The following is a 17,510-nucleotide window of genomic DNA, read 5'->3' as shown; positions in this document are numbered from 1 at the left end:
CATTTGTGGCCTGCTGGAGGTCATTTTGCAGGGCTCTGGCAGTGCTCCTCCTGTTCCTTCTTGCACAAAGGCGGAGGTAGCGGTCCTGCTGCTGGGTTGTTGCCCTCCTACGGCCTCCTCCACGTCTCCTGATGTACTGGCCCGTCTCCTGGTAGCGCCTCCATGCTCTGGACACTACGCTGACAGACACAGCAAACCTTCCTGCCACAGCTCGCATTGATGTGCCATCCTGGATAAGCTGCACTACCTGAGCCACTTGTGTGGGTTGTAGACTCCGTCTCATGCTACCACTAGAGTGAAAGCACCGCCAGCATTCAAAAGTGACCAAAACATCAGCCAGGAAGCATAGGAACTGAGAAGTGGTCTGTGGTCACCACCTGCAGAACCACTCCTTTATTGGGGGTGTCTTGCTAATTGCCTATAATTTCCACCTGTTGTCTATCCCATTTGCACAACAGCATGTGACATTGATTGTCACTCAGTGTTGCTTCCTAAGTGGACAGTTTGATTTCAAGTGTGATTGACTTGGAGTTACATTGTGTTGTTTAAGTGTTCCCTTTATTTTTTTGAGCAGTGTGTATATATATATTATATCAAATACCGCAGCAGCACAATTCCTCACAGAGGCCGGCTTCTCCTCCACGATATATACATTCCAAAGAATGAGGCAGCACTTCCAGATTTCAGTGGCAGGGTGACGACCCCAAAAGCTTTATTCCCAGCAACGTTTCGGCCTACTCAATGAGGCCTTTGTCAAGCTTGACAAAGGCCTCATTGAGTAGGCCGAAACGTTGCTGGGAATAAAGCTTTTGGGGTCGTCACCCTGCCACTGAAATCTGGAAGTGCTGCCTCATTCTTTGGAATGTATATATCGTGGAGGAGAAGCCGGCCTCTGTGAGGAATTGCACCCAGTGCACACTGTCTGACTGTGCTGCTGCGGTATTTGAGATATATATATATATATATATATATATATATAATTTTTATTATTTTTTTTATTTATTATAATCTGCTGGGAAAAAGCTTATAAAGCAGACATTTATAGTAAATGTCCATTGCACCAATATACTGTGCTCCAGTATGCAACAGATGAACATAGTGGGGGAGATTTAGCAAACCAGTGAAAAGGAAAACTGGCTTATTTGCCCATAGCATATCAATCAGATTCCACCTTTCATTTTCAAGGAGCTCTGAAAAATGAAAGGTGGAATCTGATTGGCTGATATATCCACCAGTTTTGATAAATCTCCCCCATTGTGATTAATATGAGAGAGTTATACACACTGGATTTACATGGACCCGGAGAAATCATTAGTATCATCATCAACACAAACCAACCATGGTTTATCACGTTACTTGTATTTTTTAGACTATAAGACACACCTGACCGTAAGACACCCTTCTTTCAGGTTTGGACAACAGGAAATTAAAAAATAAATATTTTTCTACTAATTATAGCCTCCCTGTTAGTTTAATGAAGTTGGATCAACGTCACCAACTTTAAATTGTCTAGGGTTGAGCGGGTTAATAGTTTACAGTCAGCTCCTGTTAATTCTAGTGCCATATTCTGACGACTGAAATAAACAGCAATGGCACATCTGGTCACATGATGAATATCAACATCTCTCTATGTATTCCTATGGAAGCCTCAATGTCAGTCTCATAGGAATGAATAGAGAAGTAACTGACTTGCTATTCTGTGTCAGTTAGAGATCAGAGTGCTGGTCACATGACACAGCTGAGGATCAGAAAGGAGGTTATAACTCACAAATACAGTCACCGGTAAGAAGATTACCTTTACTACAGTTTACATCATATACCTTTCCAACAAGTCAGAGAATAAAAATATTTGTGGTAGTGCTTAGCCAAAAATTACCACAGCACTTTTTGGAAGTGCCGTGGTCATTTTAGGCTTTGAATAGATCTCATAACCGCTGGCACCCGCCTTCTACATTTTTTGCTCTGCTGCTCACAACTTTTGGACTTTATGTGTCGTAGTGCTTAATTATAGGAAGCAGTCAGGGGGTCTTGCACTACTGGAGCACCCTGACTGCAGACTAACATGCAGGCACTATTAACCACCTCAGCCCCCAGTGCTTAAACACCCTGAAAGACCAGGCCACTTTTTACACTTCTGACCTACACTACTTTCACCATTTATTGCTCGGTCATGCAACTTACCACCCAAATGAATTTTACCTCCTTTTCTTCTCACTAATAGAGCTTTCATTTGGTGGTATTTCATTGCTGCTGACATTTTTACTTTTTTTGTTATTAATCGAAATTTAACAATTTTTTTGCAAAAAAATGACATTTTTCACTTTCAGTTGTAAAATTTTGCAAAAAAAACGACATCCATATATAAATTTTGCTCTAAATTTATTGTTCTACATGTCTTTGATAAAAAAAAAATGTTTGGGTAAAAAAAAAATGGTTTGGGTAAAAGTTATAGCGTTTACAAACTATGGTACAAAAATGTGAATTTCCGCTTTTTGAAGCAGCTCTGACTTTCTGAGCACCTGTCATGTTTCCTGAGGTTCTACAATGCCCAGACAGTACAAACACCCCACAAATGACCCCATTTCGGAAAGTACACACCCTAAGGTATTCGCTGATGGGCATAGTGAGTTCATAGAACTTTTTATTTTTTGTCACAAGTTAGCGGAAAATGATGATTTTTTTTTTTTTTTTTTTTTTTTCTTACAAAGTCTCATATTCCACTAACTTGTGACAAAAAATAAAAACTTCCATGAACTCACTATGCCCATCACGAAATACCTTGGGGTCTCTTCTTTCCAAAATGGGGTCACTTGTGGGGTAGTTATACTGCCCTGGCATTCTAGGGGCCCAAATGTGTGGTAAGGAGTTTGAAATCAAATTCTGTAAAAAATGACGAGTGAAATCCGAAAGGTGCTCTTTGGAATGTGGGCCCCTTTGCCCACCTAGGCTGCAAAAAAGTGTCACACATCTGGTATCTCCGTATTCAGTAGAAGTTGGGGAATGTGTTTTGGGGTGTCATTTTACATATACCCATGCTGGGTGAGATAAATATCTTGGTCAAATGCCAACTTTGTATAAAAAAATGGGAAAAGTTGTCTTTTGCCAAGATATTTCTCTCACCCAGCATGGGTATATGTAAAAAGACACCCCAAAACACATTCCCCACCTTCTCCTGAGTACGGAGATACCAGATGTGTGACACTTTTTTGCAGCCTAGGTGGGCAAAGGGGCCCATATTCCAAAGAGCACCTTTCGGATTTCACTCGTCATTTTTTACAGAATTTGATTTCAAACTCCTTACCACACATTTGGGCCCCTAGAATGCCAGGGCAGTATAACTACCCCACAAGTGACCCCATTTTGGAAAGAAGAGACACCAAGGTATTCGCTGATGGGCATAGTGAGTTCATGGAAGTTTTTATTTTTTGTCACAAGTTAGTGGAATATGAGACTTTGTATGAAAAAAAAAAAAAATCATCATTTTCCACTAACTTGTGACAAAAAATAAAAAATTCTAGGAACTCGCCATGCCCCTCACGGAATACCTTGGGGTGTCTTCTTTCCAAAATAGGGTCACTTGTGGGGTAGTTATACTGCCCTGGCATTTTCCAGGGGCCCTAATGTGTGGTAAGTAGGTAAATGACCAGTGAAATCCAAAAGGTGCTCTTTGGAATATGGGCCCCTTTGCCCACCTAGGCTGCAAAAAAGTGCCACACATCTGGTATCTCCGTACTCGGGAGAAGTTGGGGAATGTGTTTTGGGGTGTCTTTTTACATATACCCATGCTGGGTGAGAGAAATATCTTGGCAAAAGACAACTTTTCCCATTTTTTTATACAAAGTTGGCATTTGACCAAGATATTTATCTCACCCAGCATGGGTATATGTAAAATGACACCCCAAAACACATTCCCCAACTTCTCCTGAGTACGGCGATACCAGATGTGTGACACTTTTTTGCAGCCTAGATGCGCAAAGGGGCCCAAATTCCTTTTAGGAGGGCATTTTTAGACATTTGGATACCAGACTTCTTCTCACGCTTTGGGGCCCCTAGAATGCCAGGGCAGTATAAATACCCCACATGTGACCCCATTTTGGAAAGAAGACACCCCAAGGTATTCAATGAGGGGCATGGCGAGTTCATAGAAATTTTTTTTTTTTGCCACAAGTTAGCGGAAATTGATATTTTTTATTTTTTTCTCACAAAGTCTCCCGTTCCGCTAACTTGGGACAAAAATTTCAATCTTTCATGGACTCAATATGCCCCTCACGGAATACCTGGGGGTGTCTTCTTTCCGAAATGGGGTCACATGTGGGGTATTTATACTGCCCTGGCATTCTAGGGGCCCTAAAGCGTGAGAAGAAGTCTGGAATATAAATGTCTAAAAAATTTTACGCATTTGGATTCCGTGAGGGGTATGGGGAGTTCATGTGAGATTTAATTTTTTGTCACAAGTTAGTGGAATATGAGACTTTGTAAGAAAAAAAAATAATAATTCCGCTAACTTGGGCCAAAAAAATGTCTGAATGGAGCCTTACAGGGGGGTGATCAATGACAGGGGGGTGATCAATGACAGGGGGGTTGATCAATGACAGGGGGGTTGATCAATGACAGGGGGGGGTGATCAATGACAGGGGGGGGTGATCAATGACAGGGGGGGGTGATCAATGACAGGGGGGGGTGATCAATGACAGGGGGGGGTGATCAATGACAGGGGGGGTGATCAATGACAGGGGGGGTGATCAATGACAGGGGGGTGATCAATGACAGGGGGGTGATCAATGACAGGGGGGTGATCAGGGAGTCTATATGGGGTGATAACCACAGTCATTGATCACGCCCGTGTAAGGCTTCATTCAGACGTCCGTATGCGTTTTGCGGATCCGATCCATCTATCAGTGGATCCGTAAAAATCATGCGGACGTCTGAATGGAGCTTTACAGGGGGGTAATCAATGACAGGGGGGTGATCAGGGAGTCTATATGGGGTGATAACCACAGTCATTGATCATGCCCCTGTAAGGCTTCATTCAGACGTCCGGATGCGTTTTGCGGATCCGATCCATCTATCAGTGGATCCGTAAAAATCATGCGGACATCTGAATGGAGCTTTACAGGGGGGTGATCAGGGAGTCTATATGGGGTGATCACCACAGTCATTGATCATGCCCCTGTAAGGCTTCATTCAGACGTCCGGATGCGTTTTGCGGATCCGATCCATCTATCAGTGGATCCGTAAAAATCATGCGGACGTCTGAATGGAGCTTTACAGGGGGGTGATCAATGACAGGGGGGTGATCAGGGAGTCTATATGGGGTGATAACCACAGTCATTGATCATGCCCCTGTAAGGCTTCATTCAGACGTCCGGATGCGTTTTGCGGATCCGATCCATCTATCAGTGGATCCGTAAAAATCATGCGGACATCTGAATGGAGCTTTACAGGGGGTTGATCAATGACAGGGGGGTAATCAATGACAGGGGGGTGATCAGGGAGTCTATATGGGGTGATCAGGGAGTCTATATGGGGTGATCAGGGGCTAATAAGGGGTTAATAAGTGACGGGGGGGGTGTAGTGTAGTGTAGTGGTGCTTGGTGCTACTTTACTGAGCTACCTGTGTCCTCTGGTGGTCGATCCAAACAAAGGGGACCACCAGAGGACCGGGTAGCAGGTATATTAGACGCTGTTATCAAAACAGCGTCTAATATACCTGTTAGGGGTTAAAAAAAACACATCTCCAGCCTGCCAGCGAACGATCGCCGCTGGCAGGCTGGAGATCAACTCTCTTACCTTCCGTTCCTGTGAGCGCGCGCGCCTGTGTGCGCGCGTTCACAGGAAATCTCGCGTCTCGCGAGATGACGCGTATATGCGTCCACTCGGAATGAATCAACCACCTCCAGGACGCGTCTGTGCGTACAGCGGTCCGGAGGTGGTTAAACTAAATTTTTTTATTGCTAAAAAGTGAGTCTTATAGACCAAAAAATAACGTATACCTAAAGTACAGCTCATCATTACAAGTAACAAAATACCATCCTGCCAAATCAAATCTAAAGTCTAACGATTCTTAGGATTAGGGATCGACCGATATAGATTTTCTAGAGCCGACACGATATTCCCTATTCACCCTAATATAGCTCTATTAGGGTGAATAGTACTTCACACTCTCCCTGCTGCTCTGTGCACACAGCATCAGGGATGTTACCATGGCAGCCAGAGGGTCAGTAGCGTCCTGGCTGCCATGGTAACCAGTCGCAGCCCCAGGATTACACTGCTGGGGCTCCGATCAGAACTGCCACTGCCACCAATGAAATTACTTAGGTTTGGGGATGACAACGACCCTGTGGCCACGGCCACCAATGATAATTAACCTTTAATATAGATACAGGAGGCAGGTACAGCCGGGACACGCCTCCTGTATTTGTATTAAAATCATCATTGGTGGCACAGTAGCCAGGCACCCGCTATGCTGGCTGCTTGACTCTGGAGAGGACACTCAGGAGGAGCAGGCTGCTGCCGTTCCCCCGAGCACACTAGCTGAGACGGCGCAGCCGTAAACCATCCCCTGTCCCTCCTCCTGCTTCCTATATTAGCCAGACATTCATTCATTTTATTAGGCTCTGCGGCGGCCGCGTCATAGGAGGGAGAGATTCCCTCCCTCCTTCTCCACTGACTCTGGCCACTGAGCATGTTTTCTCAGAAGCGAGCAGCACTGGATGCATTATCGGCAAGGTTAGATGCCGATAACTTTGAAAATCATAATTAACGTCAATATCGGTAAATCCGATAATTGGTCGATCCCTACTTAGGATTTTAATGAAATCAGAACAGTTTCCGTCAGACCAGGCATAAAATTCCCTGCTGCCCCTGCACAGCTGATAACAGAGTTTATTCCCAAAATCAGTGTTCTTTTAGACACTTTGGGGTAATAACATTCAAAACCCCACCAAGCCCTAGAACAGCTCTCAGGTCAACTGATCAGCAGTTTGACGACACCATCAGGCAGCCAGTGAGGTCACATTTATCAGGCACACCTCAGTGAATTGGAGCGCAACTGCAATAGCTATCACAACTGCTATCCAATGGATGGATGCAGGCCTCTCCATAACTTCGGCGCATCCAGCGCCAGTTCTAAATGTGAGACAGCTTCAGAGCGGTCTTACATTTAGACCATTTTCTAAGCCTAAAACAGATGTACAAAATCCTGAAGGAGACGGGCTTGCCAGCTCATACCACGCCCATAATTTTAGACCTGGCGTAAGCAGGGAAAAGTCGCAGATTGCGGTGCAACTAACTGTTGCGCAGCCATCTGCACCACAAATACTCCTTATTTAGGCGGATTTCAGCTTAGTAAATGGCCCGCATAGTTTGTAAAGCTGAAAATAGGCAGTTATCCAATAAACTTTCTGCAAAGTTGATCCAATGGAAGGCAAAAAACTCATGAGGTAGAAGCCAATTTTCCTCATTTTAGAGGGGAAATAAATTATTTTCCGACTAATCAGAATAACTCCAACCCTTCTCCAGAAATCTAGCAGCTAGAACCTGTAGTCTAGTATAGCACAAAGCTGAGCAATCTGCACCCTCAAATAGGTGGAAATATCAGTATACAGAACAGAAACAGAAGCCAACAAGGGACTAGAAGAAGATTATAAGCACTTACTTTTTCTTGTCCTTCTTTAAAGGCTGTTGAGAAGTCGCTTGGAATGACTGTGACTGCAAGGACTCCACTGCTATTTTCCGTCTGTTGAATGCATTCATCTCTTCTTCTAACTCCTTCCTCCTATCTTCCAGCTTTTTGTTCTCATCATGGTGAATTTTCTTTAGATGTGCAAACTTCTCTTGCAGCTGAAATAGTTTCATTCATTTCCATTAGATCACACAAAACAGGTTTTTCATTGATTTATCTATTGCTGGTTATAAATTGGCCACATGTGTCAGATGACAGCTCTGTTCTGATTTGGGAAAAGGGGAATAAGCCCTGGACAGACACCTCTGGTGTGTATAAAGGTGAGTCCACAAGTAGAGCTCAATGTGCAGGCACCACTAAGATACATGGTAAGAGCTAATGTACATAACATTCTAATAGTATATCTTGAACCCTTTCTTACCTGTATACTGTACAAAATAAACCTTTCATTAATTTACATTTATGTGCAGTTGCAGCACTAACATATTCTGCATTGCTGTCCAGAGGTTGTCATTATTCACACCAATCCCTGATGTGAAGCTCACAATCTAATATCTAATCTCCATTACAGTAAATTTCACAGGAAGCCAAATAAGAGTGTGTTTTGGGAGGAAACTAAAGTACCTAGAGGAAACCTAAGCAAACACATGAAGAAGATACAGACAATGAATAAATCCAGGACCTCAAAGCTTCACCACCATGTTGGCCTAATAACAACCACATAAGATCTATACTATAACAACTGTTTTAACTTTGATCTTTTCTTACATTCACACTGGCCAGTTCTTGTCATGATTGTCCTTAAACAAGTGAAATGTGACAATTACCAGCCAATGAAACTGGTCTTTAGAAAACTTACCACTGCCAAAGACAATGGTCCACATTTATTAATCAGTTTTCACCATTCTCGGTCATAAAAAGGCTAATAGTTGCACTTTAACCCCTTAAGGACTCTGCCCTATTTCACCTTAAGGTAAGTACAGGTCTGTGCTATAAGCAACGCGCCGCACAGACCTTTCACTTACCAGTAGGAGGAGCGCCCGGCCGGTCACAGACAGCGAAGGTAAGTATAATGCTTCTAAAATTGCTAAGTAACCATGGCAACCAGGACTTCAGTAGCATCCTGGTTGCCATGGTTACCGATCGGAGTCCCAGCGATTAAACTGGGACTCCGATCGGAACTCTCCGCTGCCACCAATGATTGAGGGGGGGGAGAGATTTTAATTAGGAGGGGGAGGGAGGGGGGGCCCACTGGCCACCAATGAATTTAAAACTGGGTAGGGAGGAGGGTGTGCCCCCTCCTGCGTGGCAGCACCTAATCTCTTACAGGGTTAATTGTGCGGATCACAGCCCCCTGCAAGATCGGGTGCTGCCAGGCAGCAGGGGGCAGTCATGTACACAGTTCGTAGTATATTCTAACTTGAAGCGTCCCAATCACTATGGGAACGCCTCTGTGTTAGAATATACAGTCGGATATGAGTTTTCACGATCTAACTCAAATCCGATGGTATATTCTAACAGAGGCGTTCCCATGGTGATGGGGACGCTTGAAGTTAAAATATACCATCGGATTGGAGAAAACGCCGATCCGATGGTATAATAGGGACTCCTGACTTTACACTGAAAGTCAATGGGGGACGAATCAGTTTGCAATTGCACCATATTGTGTCAACGTCAAACGGATCCGCCCCCATTGACTTGCATTGTAAATCAGGACGGATTCGTTTGGCTCCGCACGGCCAGGCGGACACCAAAACGACTTTTTCCTTCATGTCTGTGGATCCTCCAAAAATCAAGGAAGACCCACGGAAGAAAAAACGGACACGGATCACGGACCTACAGACCCCGTTTTTTGCGGACCGCAAAAAAAAAATGGTTGTGTGCATGAGACCTAATACTGTGTGTATTACTCATACAGCTTCTGGCCTGGGAGATCCAGGGGGCTGGATCTCACAGGCTCGTCACCGGAAGGCAGCGCTGATGCCTAAGGAAGGCATCGCGCTGCCTTCCATGCCATCGGGTCCCCCCTACAGCCGCATGGGGACCCCCGGCGTTGTGACAGGATGCCCGCTGAATGATTTCAGCGGACATCCTGTTCCGATTAACCCCCGCCGCACCGCAATGTAGTTTTAAAGTTAGGACGTACCGGTACGTCCTGGGTCCTTCAGTGCTCGGCAAACATGGCGTACCGGTACGTCTTAAGGGGTTAAACATGGAACTTTTTGTGCAGACAGATTTATTTCAATAAGCCAGAAAACCATGTAGATTTTGATGAAAAGAGGCCCACGCCTCTAATAAATTTGATGTAATATAACTCCATTTTCTTTTTTTCTTGACTAGCAAATGAACACCAGTTTTTATCATTTCAATCTCCTCTTTTCTTGGGCTTTTCCACTTCCAATGTTTGTCTGTGTCACTCACCTTTCTTGCTTGTAAATTACCTTTATCTGTCCACTAATCCCTAGATCATTAGTGTCTTAACAGAATATGGGGATACAATATCACATAATGGAAAGTGTTTAATAGGAGTTTTATAGGACAGGCAACGCTTCTCTGGATTTCTGGGAAGAGGGAATGTAAATGAGCTCTTAACAAGCTCTGCCTCTAATGCCATCAGATGTAAGGTAGCTATCCTATAAGCCAGTGTTCATCCTTTTAAACAGGCCTTGAGACATGTCTCTGATAATTGAGCCAGCACCTCATCTTATTTAAAAGGCTGAATACTGGCTTATAGGATAGCTACCTTATATCTGGTAGCATTAGAAGCAGAGCTTGCTAAAAGCTCATCTGCAATCTCTCTTGACAGATTATGTTCTATTTCTCCACTCCATTTTGTATAAACAGTAAGAAAGCCACCAACCTCACGCTCCTTCTCCTTCAGTTCAGCCTCAGTTTCCTTGACTCTGTTCACAAACATCTGCCGCATTTCTTCCTCTTTCAGATGTAGGTCCTCTAGAAATTCTTTCCTTTTGGCTTCATAAGTTTCCTGAAGACTAACCACACCAGACAGAACAGAATTTCACATGACTGGTCTGTAAAACTTCAGATACAATACTGAAATGCTGCTCTGCACATGACACATATTGTACACTGTGATAATTCACACGTCAGGAACCACTGCTAGTATTTTCTTGTTTGTTACGGTAAAATGGGTATAATATTCACCACACTCATGTAACACTGCCTAAAAACCCAACTATAGCATAACTCCGTATCAACCACATCACCACGAAATGAGCTGCGGCGCTGAAACAGGGTGCAGAGATTACACGTTTTCAGCTGAACACTATAGAAAAAGTTTCCGTCAATTGTGACTTCCCGATACTGACCTGAATGGCTGGCTGTCAGGATCCGTGTCTTTAAATCCCATCTCTTCTAGTTTGCAGCGTCTGTATAGCTCATAGTGGCGGGTGTGCGTCTGCTCTCTGAGGTCCTCCATGTTCACCCGAATCAGCATTTCTCTCAGTTTTACAAAGTCACAGTGGCTCTCATTTTCAACTATATAACAACAGGGAGAAAAATGTACAAACATTCAAGCAATAACCCTCACTAAATAGAGAAAGTAAAAGATGCAGTGAAATAAAGCCAGAGAAGATCGGGGTTGAATCATGGTGGCAGCATGTCCAATATTATTATAACGGAAATAATAAGAATATATGTGTATATTACATTCATACCTACACAATACAGGTATACCAATATACAGTATATAAACATATTCCACACCTATTAGACAGAAAAACTGGCTCACGTGTACCCTTCTAGGGTAGCCACATACTTAAAGTTGGCTTAGATAACATTTCTTTGACTGACCTCTGACATTCCCATACACTTGTATCCTCAACGTGGTTGAGCATACATGCGTTCTCAAATGAAAGTTGTCTGGCAACGGCCTATTTCACTTGAGAACAAAAGGATCGGGAAAGTGGAAATTCAATATGCCCAACACTTCTTTTCCATAACATCAGCCATAGGGAAAGAGACAGGAACTTCCTCCATACACAAAGATGTTTGGCCAGTCCTCTAATATGTACCAGCACCATAAAAGCAAATGCATGAAAAGTAGCACCAAAACTGGCCATTCAGAAATAAACCTTATGATGCGGAAATCTAATATGCTGCTGTCTAGTCTCTATTGTTCTGTTCACACATTTATATTTTTAAAGCAGACCAATCACCGTTCTTGGTACGTCTGTTTTGACAACTACTTGCATTCACCATGTAATGTGTAGGGACAACCCTTCCACCTGGTAACACCCATCTGGATCTTTATTGCAAACTTCTAGCAATTCATACATAACTTCTAGCGGGAATAATAAAAGGAATAGCACAACAGAGTCACAAGAATAGATGCTCCAGAATTATTTTGACATGGGGAATGCAAGTAGTTAATAAAACAGACAAGTCAGGAGAGGAGACAGGTCCTCTTTATACGAGTCACAAAAGATGTAACCGATTCCTTATGTGCAACCCTCCACATTAACTAATGAGTGTCACATTCTCATTTTTCCTTTTACTAGACAGCAGCACGCAGAATGTGTACTGCTTGGCTCAACAGATGAAAAAATAATGAAGTTTTAGGCTTGGAACTGTTTATAAGGGCCTGTCAATGAAAATAAAACAAAAGAATGGCGCCATTGTACAAAACTGATAGTAACCCCCAATTATTTTTTCTCCTAATAGATGCTACTTTTGGAGGAGACTTGTCCCATAATGTTCCATTAGTTAGCCAGCTATGAGATCAATAAACATTAGAAAGAAAAAAAATATATATAAAAAAATAAATAATAAAATATAATAATAATAATAATAATAATAAAAACATAAGTAACTAGTTACATACCTTGTACAACTCCCCATGGGTACTGTCTAGCTCTCACCAGCTTATTCCCAACTTTTACCTCCTCTGTGCTCCCTACTACTGCAAAGGGAAGGTGAGCCTAAGAACAGAAAGAAAAATTAGGCCTCTGTGAGCGGGCAGGAAACTACTAGTTTCCTTACCAAGGCATATTAAAAGCTACTGTTCTGTATTAGAAAAGCTTCTGGAGGATTTGATGAATTAATGGCAACAAATATAAATGGTGCAGCAACGTCAACATAAAACCCCAATTCCAGAAAAGTTGGGACACTGTAAAATGTAAATAAAAACAGAAGGCAAGGATTTGCAAATTTCACAGACCCATATTTTATTCACAATAGATCATAGAACACATATTAGATGTTGAAAGTCAGACATTTTACCATTTCATGAAAGAATTAAAAAGGGCTGATCAGTGGAGGTCCGACACCCGGGAACCCGACGATCAGCTGTTTGAGAAGGCACCAGTGCTCCTGTGAGCGCCACAGCCATCTTGCAGCTTTCCCCAGGCCAGTGACGTCACGTTTATCGTTCACGTGGCGTAGGAGCAGCTCAGCCCCATTCAAGTAAAAGGGGGTGAGCTGCAATAACAGGCACAGCCGCTATACAATGTACACCATTATACTTGGTCAGCGCCACTGCCTTCTCAATAAAATAAAAAACAGCTGATCAGCAGGGGTCCCATGGATCAGATGCTGATGAGCTAAAAAAAATTATTATTTATATATATATATATATATATATATATATATATATAAAAAACGAATGATGAGGCAGCACTTCCAGTATAAGGTGAACGGGTGAGGAACCCCAACTTTATTCAAGCGACGTTTCGGCCTGCTCAATGAGGCCTTTCTTGTATAAAAATACAAATAGTGCAGCAGCACAGTCAGATGAGATGTACCGGGTGCAAACTCCCCACAGAGGTCGGCTCTTCCTCCACGAAATATATAAAAAACGAATGATGAGGCAGCACTTCCAGTATAAGGTGAACGGGTGAGGAACCCCAACTTTATTCAAGCGACGTTTCGGCCTGCTCAATATATATAAAAATCTCATTGCTGCCATCAAGTTCTTTTAACTTTAGTACTTGATGGCAGCAACGCATCTCAGAAAAGTTGAGACATGGGCAACAAAAGGATAGAAAAGCAAGTGGTACTAATAAACAACTGGAGGAGCAATTTGCAACTAAAACATGTGACGGGGTATAACAAGAGCATGTCTCTCAGAAGCAAAGATCAGTAGTGGTTCACCAATCTGTGAAACACTTCATATAAAAACTGTGGAACAATTTCAGAAAAATGATCAACATAAAATTGTGAAGACTTTGAATATCCCACCATCTACGGTACATAATATCAAAAGTCAGAGAATATGGAAGAATCCATGTGCACAACGGACAAAGCTGATGGTCAATACTGGGCGCTTGCAATCTACAGGCCCTCAGGCAGCACTGCATTCTGTACTGGAAATTACTGCATGGGCTCAAAAACACTTCCAGAAATCAATGGTCTGTGCACACAGTTGTGCAATCCACAATGCAAATTAAAGCTGTATGATGCAAAGAAACCACATGTCAACACGATTCAGAAATGCAGCAGTCTTCTCTGGGTCAAAGCTAATTTAAAAGGGAACCCGTCATCAACTTTATGCTGACCTCACTGAGGGCAGCATAAAGTAGTGACAGAAAGGCTGATTTCAGCAGTGTGTCACTCATGAGCTAAAAGTAAGTGGCTGCCGAAAACCAGCATCATAATCATTGCAGCCAAGAAGAGTCATGGTTATCCATAATCTCCTGCTCTCCCCGCCCATCCGCTGACGATTGGCAGTTGTCTCCTAGAGAGAAAGAGAGAAAACTAGGTAGAAGACTGTCAGTCATCAGCAGGTGGGCAGGAGAGCAGGACTTCATGAATAACCATGACTCTTCTCAGGTGGCCGAGACTCTTTTCCAGGCCCAGTCTGCAATGATTGTGATGTTGGTTCTCGGCAACCACTTACTTTTAACTTATAAATGACAGAACTCAACTCACCTGTCTTTACTTTATTCTGCTGTTCGTATGGGCAACATAAAGATGATGACAGATTCCCTTTAAAGGCTATGTACACCTTTGGAGGCAATTTTGTTCACGATTGCATTTTACTCATTTTTGTCTAAAAATCTGATTTTCAATTGGCCTTTATTAAAAACTATTAGAAGGACCTGGCTTTGCACGGGTATATTTCATCTATTTCATTTAATGTTTGTGTGTCGTTAAAAGATAGACAGTATCCACTATAACAGTGATATTTACAGTACCCTGCCCCCTTAAGTGACCTTCACAGCACCCACCCCCTTGACAGTGACCTTCACAGGGGTCCGCCCCTTAACAGTGACCTCTACAGCACCCGCCGCTTAACACTGACCATAGGTTACAGTCCCCTTAACTGACCTCCACCATTCCCGGCCCCCTTAACAGAGACCTCTACAGCGACTGCTCTTTTAACAGTGACTGCCACAGTACCCCGCTCCCTTAACAGTGACCTCACAGTACCCCACTGCACATTTAATAATGGCCTCCACAGCCCCTCCTTCCTTAACAGTGACCTCCACAGCGGCTGCCCCTTTATTAGTGACCTCCACAGTACCCAGTTTTGTTAACGGTGATTTCCACAATAACCTGCCCCCTTAACAGTGACCTCCACAGAGCTCCGTTCCCTTAAAATGAGACCTCCACAACACCCTGCCCCCTTAACAGTGACCTCTACATCACCCTGCCCCTTAACACTGACCTCTACATCACCCTGCCCCTTAACACTGACCTCCATAGCTGACTGTCCCCTTAACTGTGACCTCCACCATTCCCTGCCCCCTTTAACAGAGACCTGCACAGTGCCTGCCCCTTTAAAAATATCCTCCACAGCGGCTCACCCCTTTAACAGTGACCTCTACAGTAACCCATCTCCTTAACAGTGATTTCCACAACACCCCGCCCCTTAACAGTGGCCTCTACAGCAATCTGACCATTAACACTGACCTCCATAGCGGACAGTCCCCTTAACTGTGACCTCCACAGCAGCCTGACCCTAGGGTGGCCAGAGGTCCAGCTTTCCAGGCTCAGGGCCTGGACGGACACAGGGATGTCCTTTTGAACAGCTCACCCTCAGACAGCAGCACTGTGCTGAGCATGAGCTTCAGAGAGACAGTCACCCTCCTTCCCACCCCTGCAGATGACAGAAGTTGATTTTTACCTCATTTTTTTAATCCCCATCGGCTGCGGAGTGGGAGAAGACATGGTCTAACCGATCCAGAGGCATGGCTTAGTGGTACCTGGGGGCAGGGTTTTTAAGTCCGTCTTTTGAAAACCCTACCTGCCCCCTTAACTATGACCTCCACAGCACTCCGCTCCTTTAACAGTTTCAACCACAACGCCGCACCCCTTTAAAGCTGACCTACAGCAGTGAAGAAAAATGGCTGGGTTGTTATGGAAACCTGGTGTAAAACTGTGTGTATGTGGAGACTAAGGGCCTGTTGCAGCATCCCACTACGTGTGTGTGGGCACTGCTTAAAAGCACTTTTTACCTTGTCAACAGTACTATGTTGTAATGTATGATTTTGTGTTTATGTATCTGTAAAATCCCTGTTACCAGGCAGATTAGGTGTAATTTATACATCCCACCACTAGATGGGGATATAGTTCAGGTCTTATATATACCTAGGTCAGGCCTAGTGAGACAGATTAGTTGAGGAGTGGAGACAGATGAGTTCAGACGAGATAATAAAATGTAGTTCAGAAGAGATTAGATCTGAGGAGTTCAGATCAGATTAGTGGGAGAAAATGAGTGAAGACTTCATGACACAGATTAGTGAGTGGAGCCAACTTCGCTAGGAGGTGATACTCAGATGTGAGGCGCAGAAGAGAGTTTTCCTTCTGTGGCCGGACTATAGACTTGCATCCCTGTTCAGTAGGAGAAGAGTTTGCCTCCCTGGAAAAGAAACAAGCTTTCCTAAGAAATCATCGGTGATAAGAGCCATTATTGAGGGCCACAGACACCTTTGCATGGTGGAGGATTTATAGCTTCAGGCAGCCACACCAAACTTCTGAGAGACAGTTGAGTTTTCCTGTCTAAATATTCAGCTTGTAGGGAAAGACAAGGAATAGGATCCCACACATCTAAAAGGAACCAGGTACACCTAACCCACTGCTCCAAAACTAAAAACCTGAAAAGCCTAGAAGCAGTGGATTTGCAGAATCAAGTCTGTACCATCAAGAAACTGCATTTTTGTACTGCTGCAACCAAAGACATCTAAAGTAAAAGTTGTGAGTTGCATTTCACCACTGTCTACCTCATTATTACCACTATTGGTTGTACCACCATTAACGGTACTGGCGTCACGACAAAAACCATCAAGGGACTCAGCCGCAACAAGCACCCTAAGCACCCCTAACATCAAGGGCACCTCAACCACCATCTTGGCTGATGCTTCCTACCACAGAGCGTGCCCCGGAGGATTTTGTGCTGTCCACCTCAACACTGGGCTGCCAGCCCAGGGAGGCTTTCTGCTAACCGTAAGTAAACTGATGAACTGTGTGTTATATTATTTGGCCCCTCATCGGTCCACCGTGCACCTCACGTGTTGCCCCTGCGACTGGCTGGCTGCACTGTGAGCTCAACTATTGGCTGATAAGGGTCATGTGACCGTGTGTATGGCAGTTGGGATATAAAGAGAAAGACCTGCCGGCTTCTATTGGCTAATGTAGGTCATGTGATGTGCCATATTTGCATTTTTTGGGGAATCTCTCAGGAACGGTACGTCCTAGAGAGCAGAGACCCGGTCTAAAACCTTCCCGGACACATGATGTACATGTGCCAAATTTTGTGATTGTAAATGCAACGGTGCGGATTCCTTTAGCGGACATACATACACAGCTTTATATATTAGATATTGAGCCATTCTGTCACAAAGGGTTAACTGTCTTTCTAGCTGTG

The 17,510-nt window shown here is 43.8% G+C and overlaps 1 protein-coding gene across 3 annotated transcripts in view; it reads right to left on the bottom strand.

The window, feature by feature from the left end:
* Nucleotides 1–17,510, bottom strand: part of SEPTIN8 (septin 8) — a 132,451-nt gene that overhangs the window by 41,186 nt on the left and 73,755 nt on the right. For all 3 annotated transcript variants that reach the window (XM_040405735.1, XM_040405727.1, XM_040405744.1), the window contains exons 6-9: nucleotides 12,528–12,624; nucleotides 11,014–11,182; nucleotides 10,545–10,677; nucleotides 7,658–7,842 (exon numbers count right to left, since the gene is read on the bottom strand). In XM_040405735.1, coding sequence (XP_040261669.1) covers nucleotides 7,658–7,842; nucleotides 10,545–10,677; nucleotides 11,014–11,182; nucleotides 12,528–12,624 — 584 coding nt within the window. The remainder of the gene's footprint in view (nucleotides 1–7,657; nucleotides 7,843–10,544; nucleotides 10,678–11,013; nucleotides 11,183–12,527; nucleotides 12,625–17,510) is intronic.

The sequence above is a fragment of the Bufo bufo genome, chromosome 1 (assembly GCF_905171765.1).
Source record: "Bufo bufo chromosome 1, aBufBuf1.1, whole genome shotgun sequence".
NCBI lineage: Eukaryota > Metazoa > Chordata > Amphibia > Anura > Bufonidae > Bufo > Bufo bufo.
The sequence above is the reverse complement of the archived record's forward strand: the minus strand, read 5'-3'. Positions and strand labels throughout refer to the sequence as shown.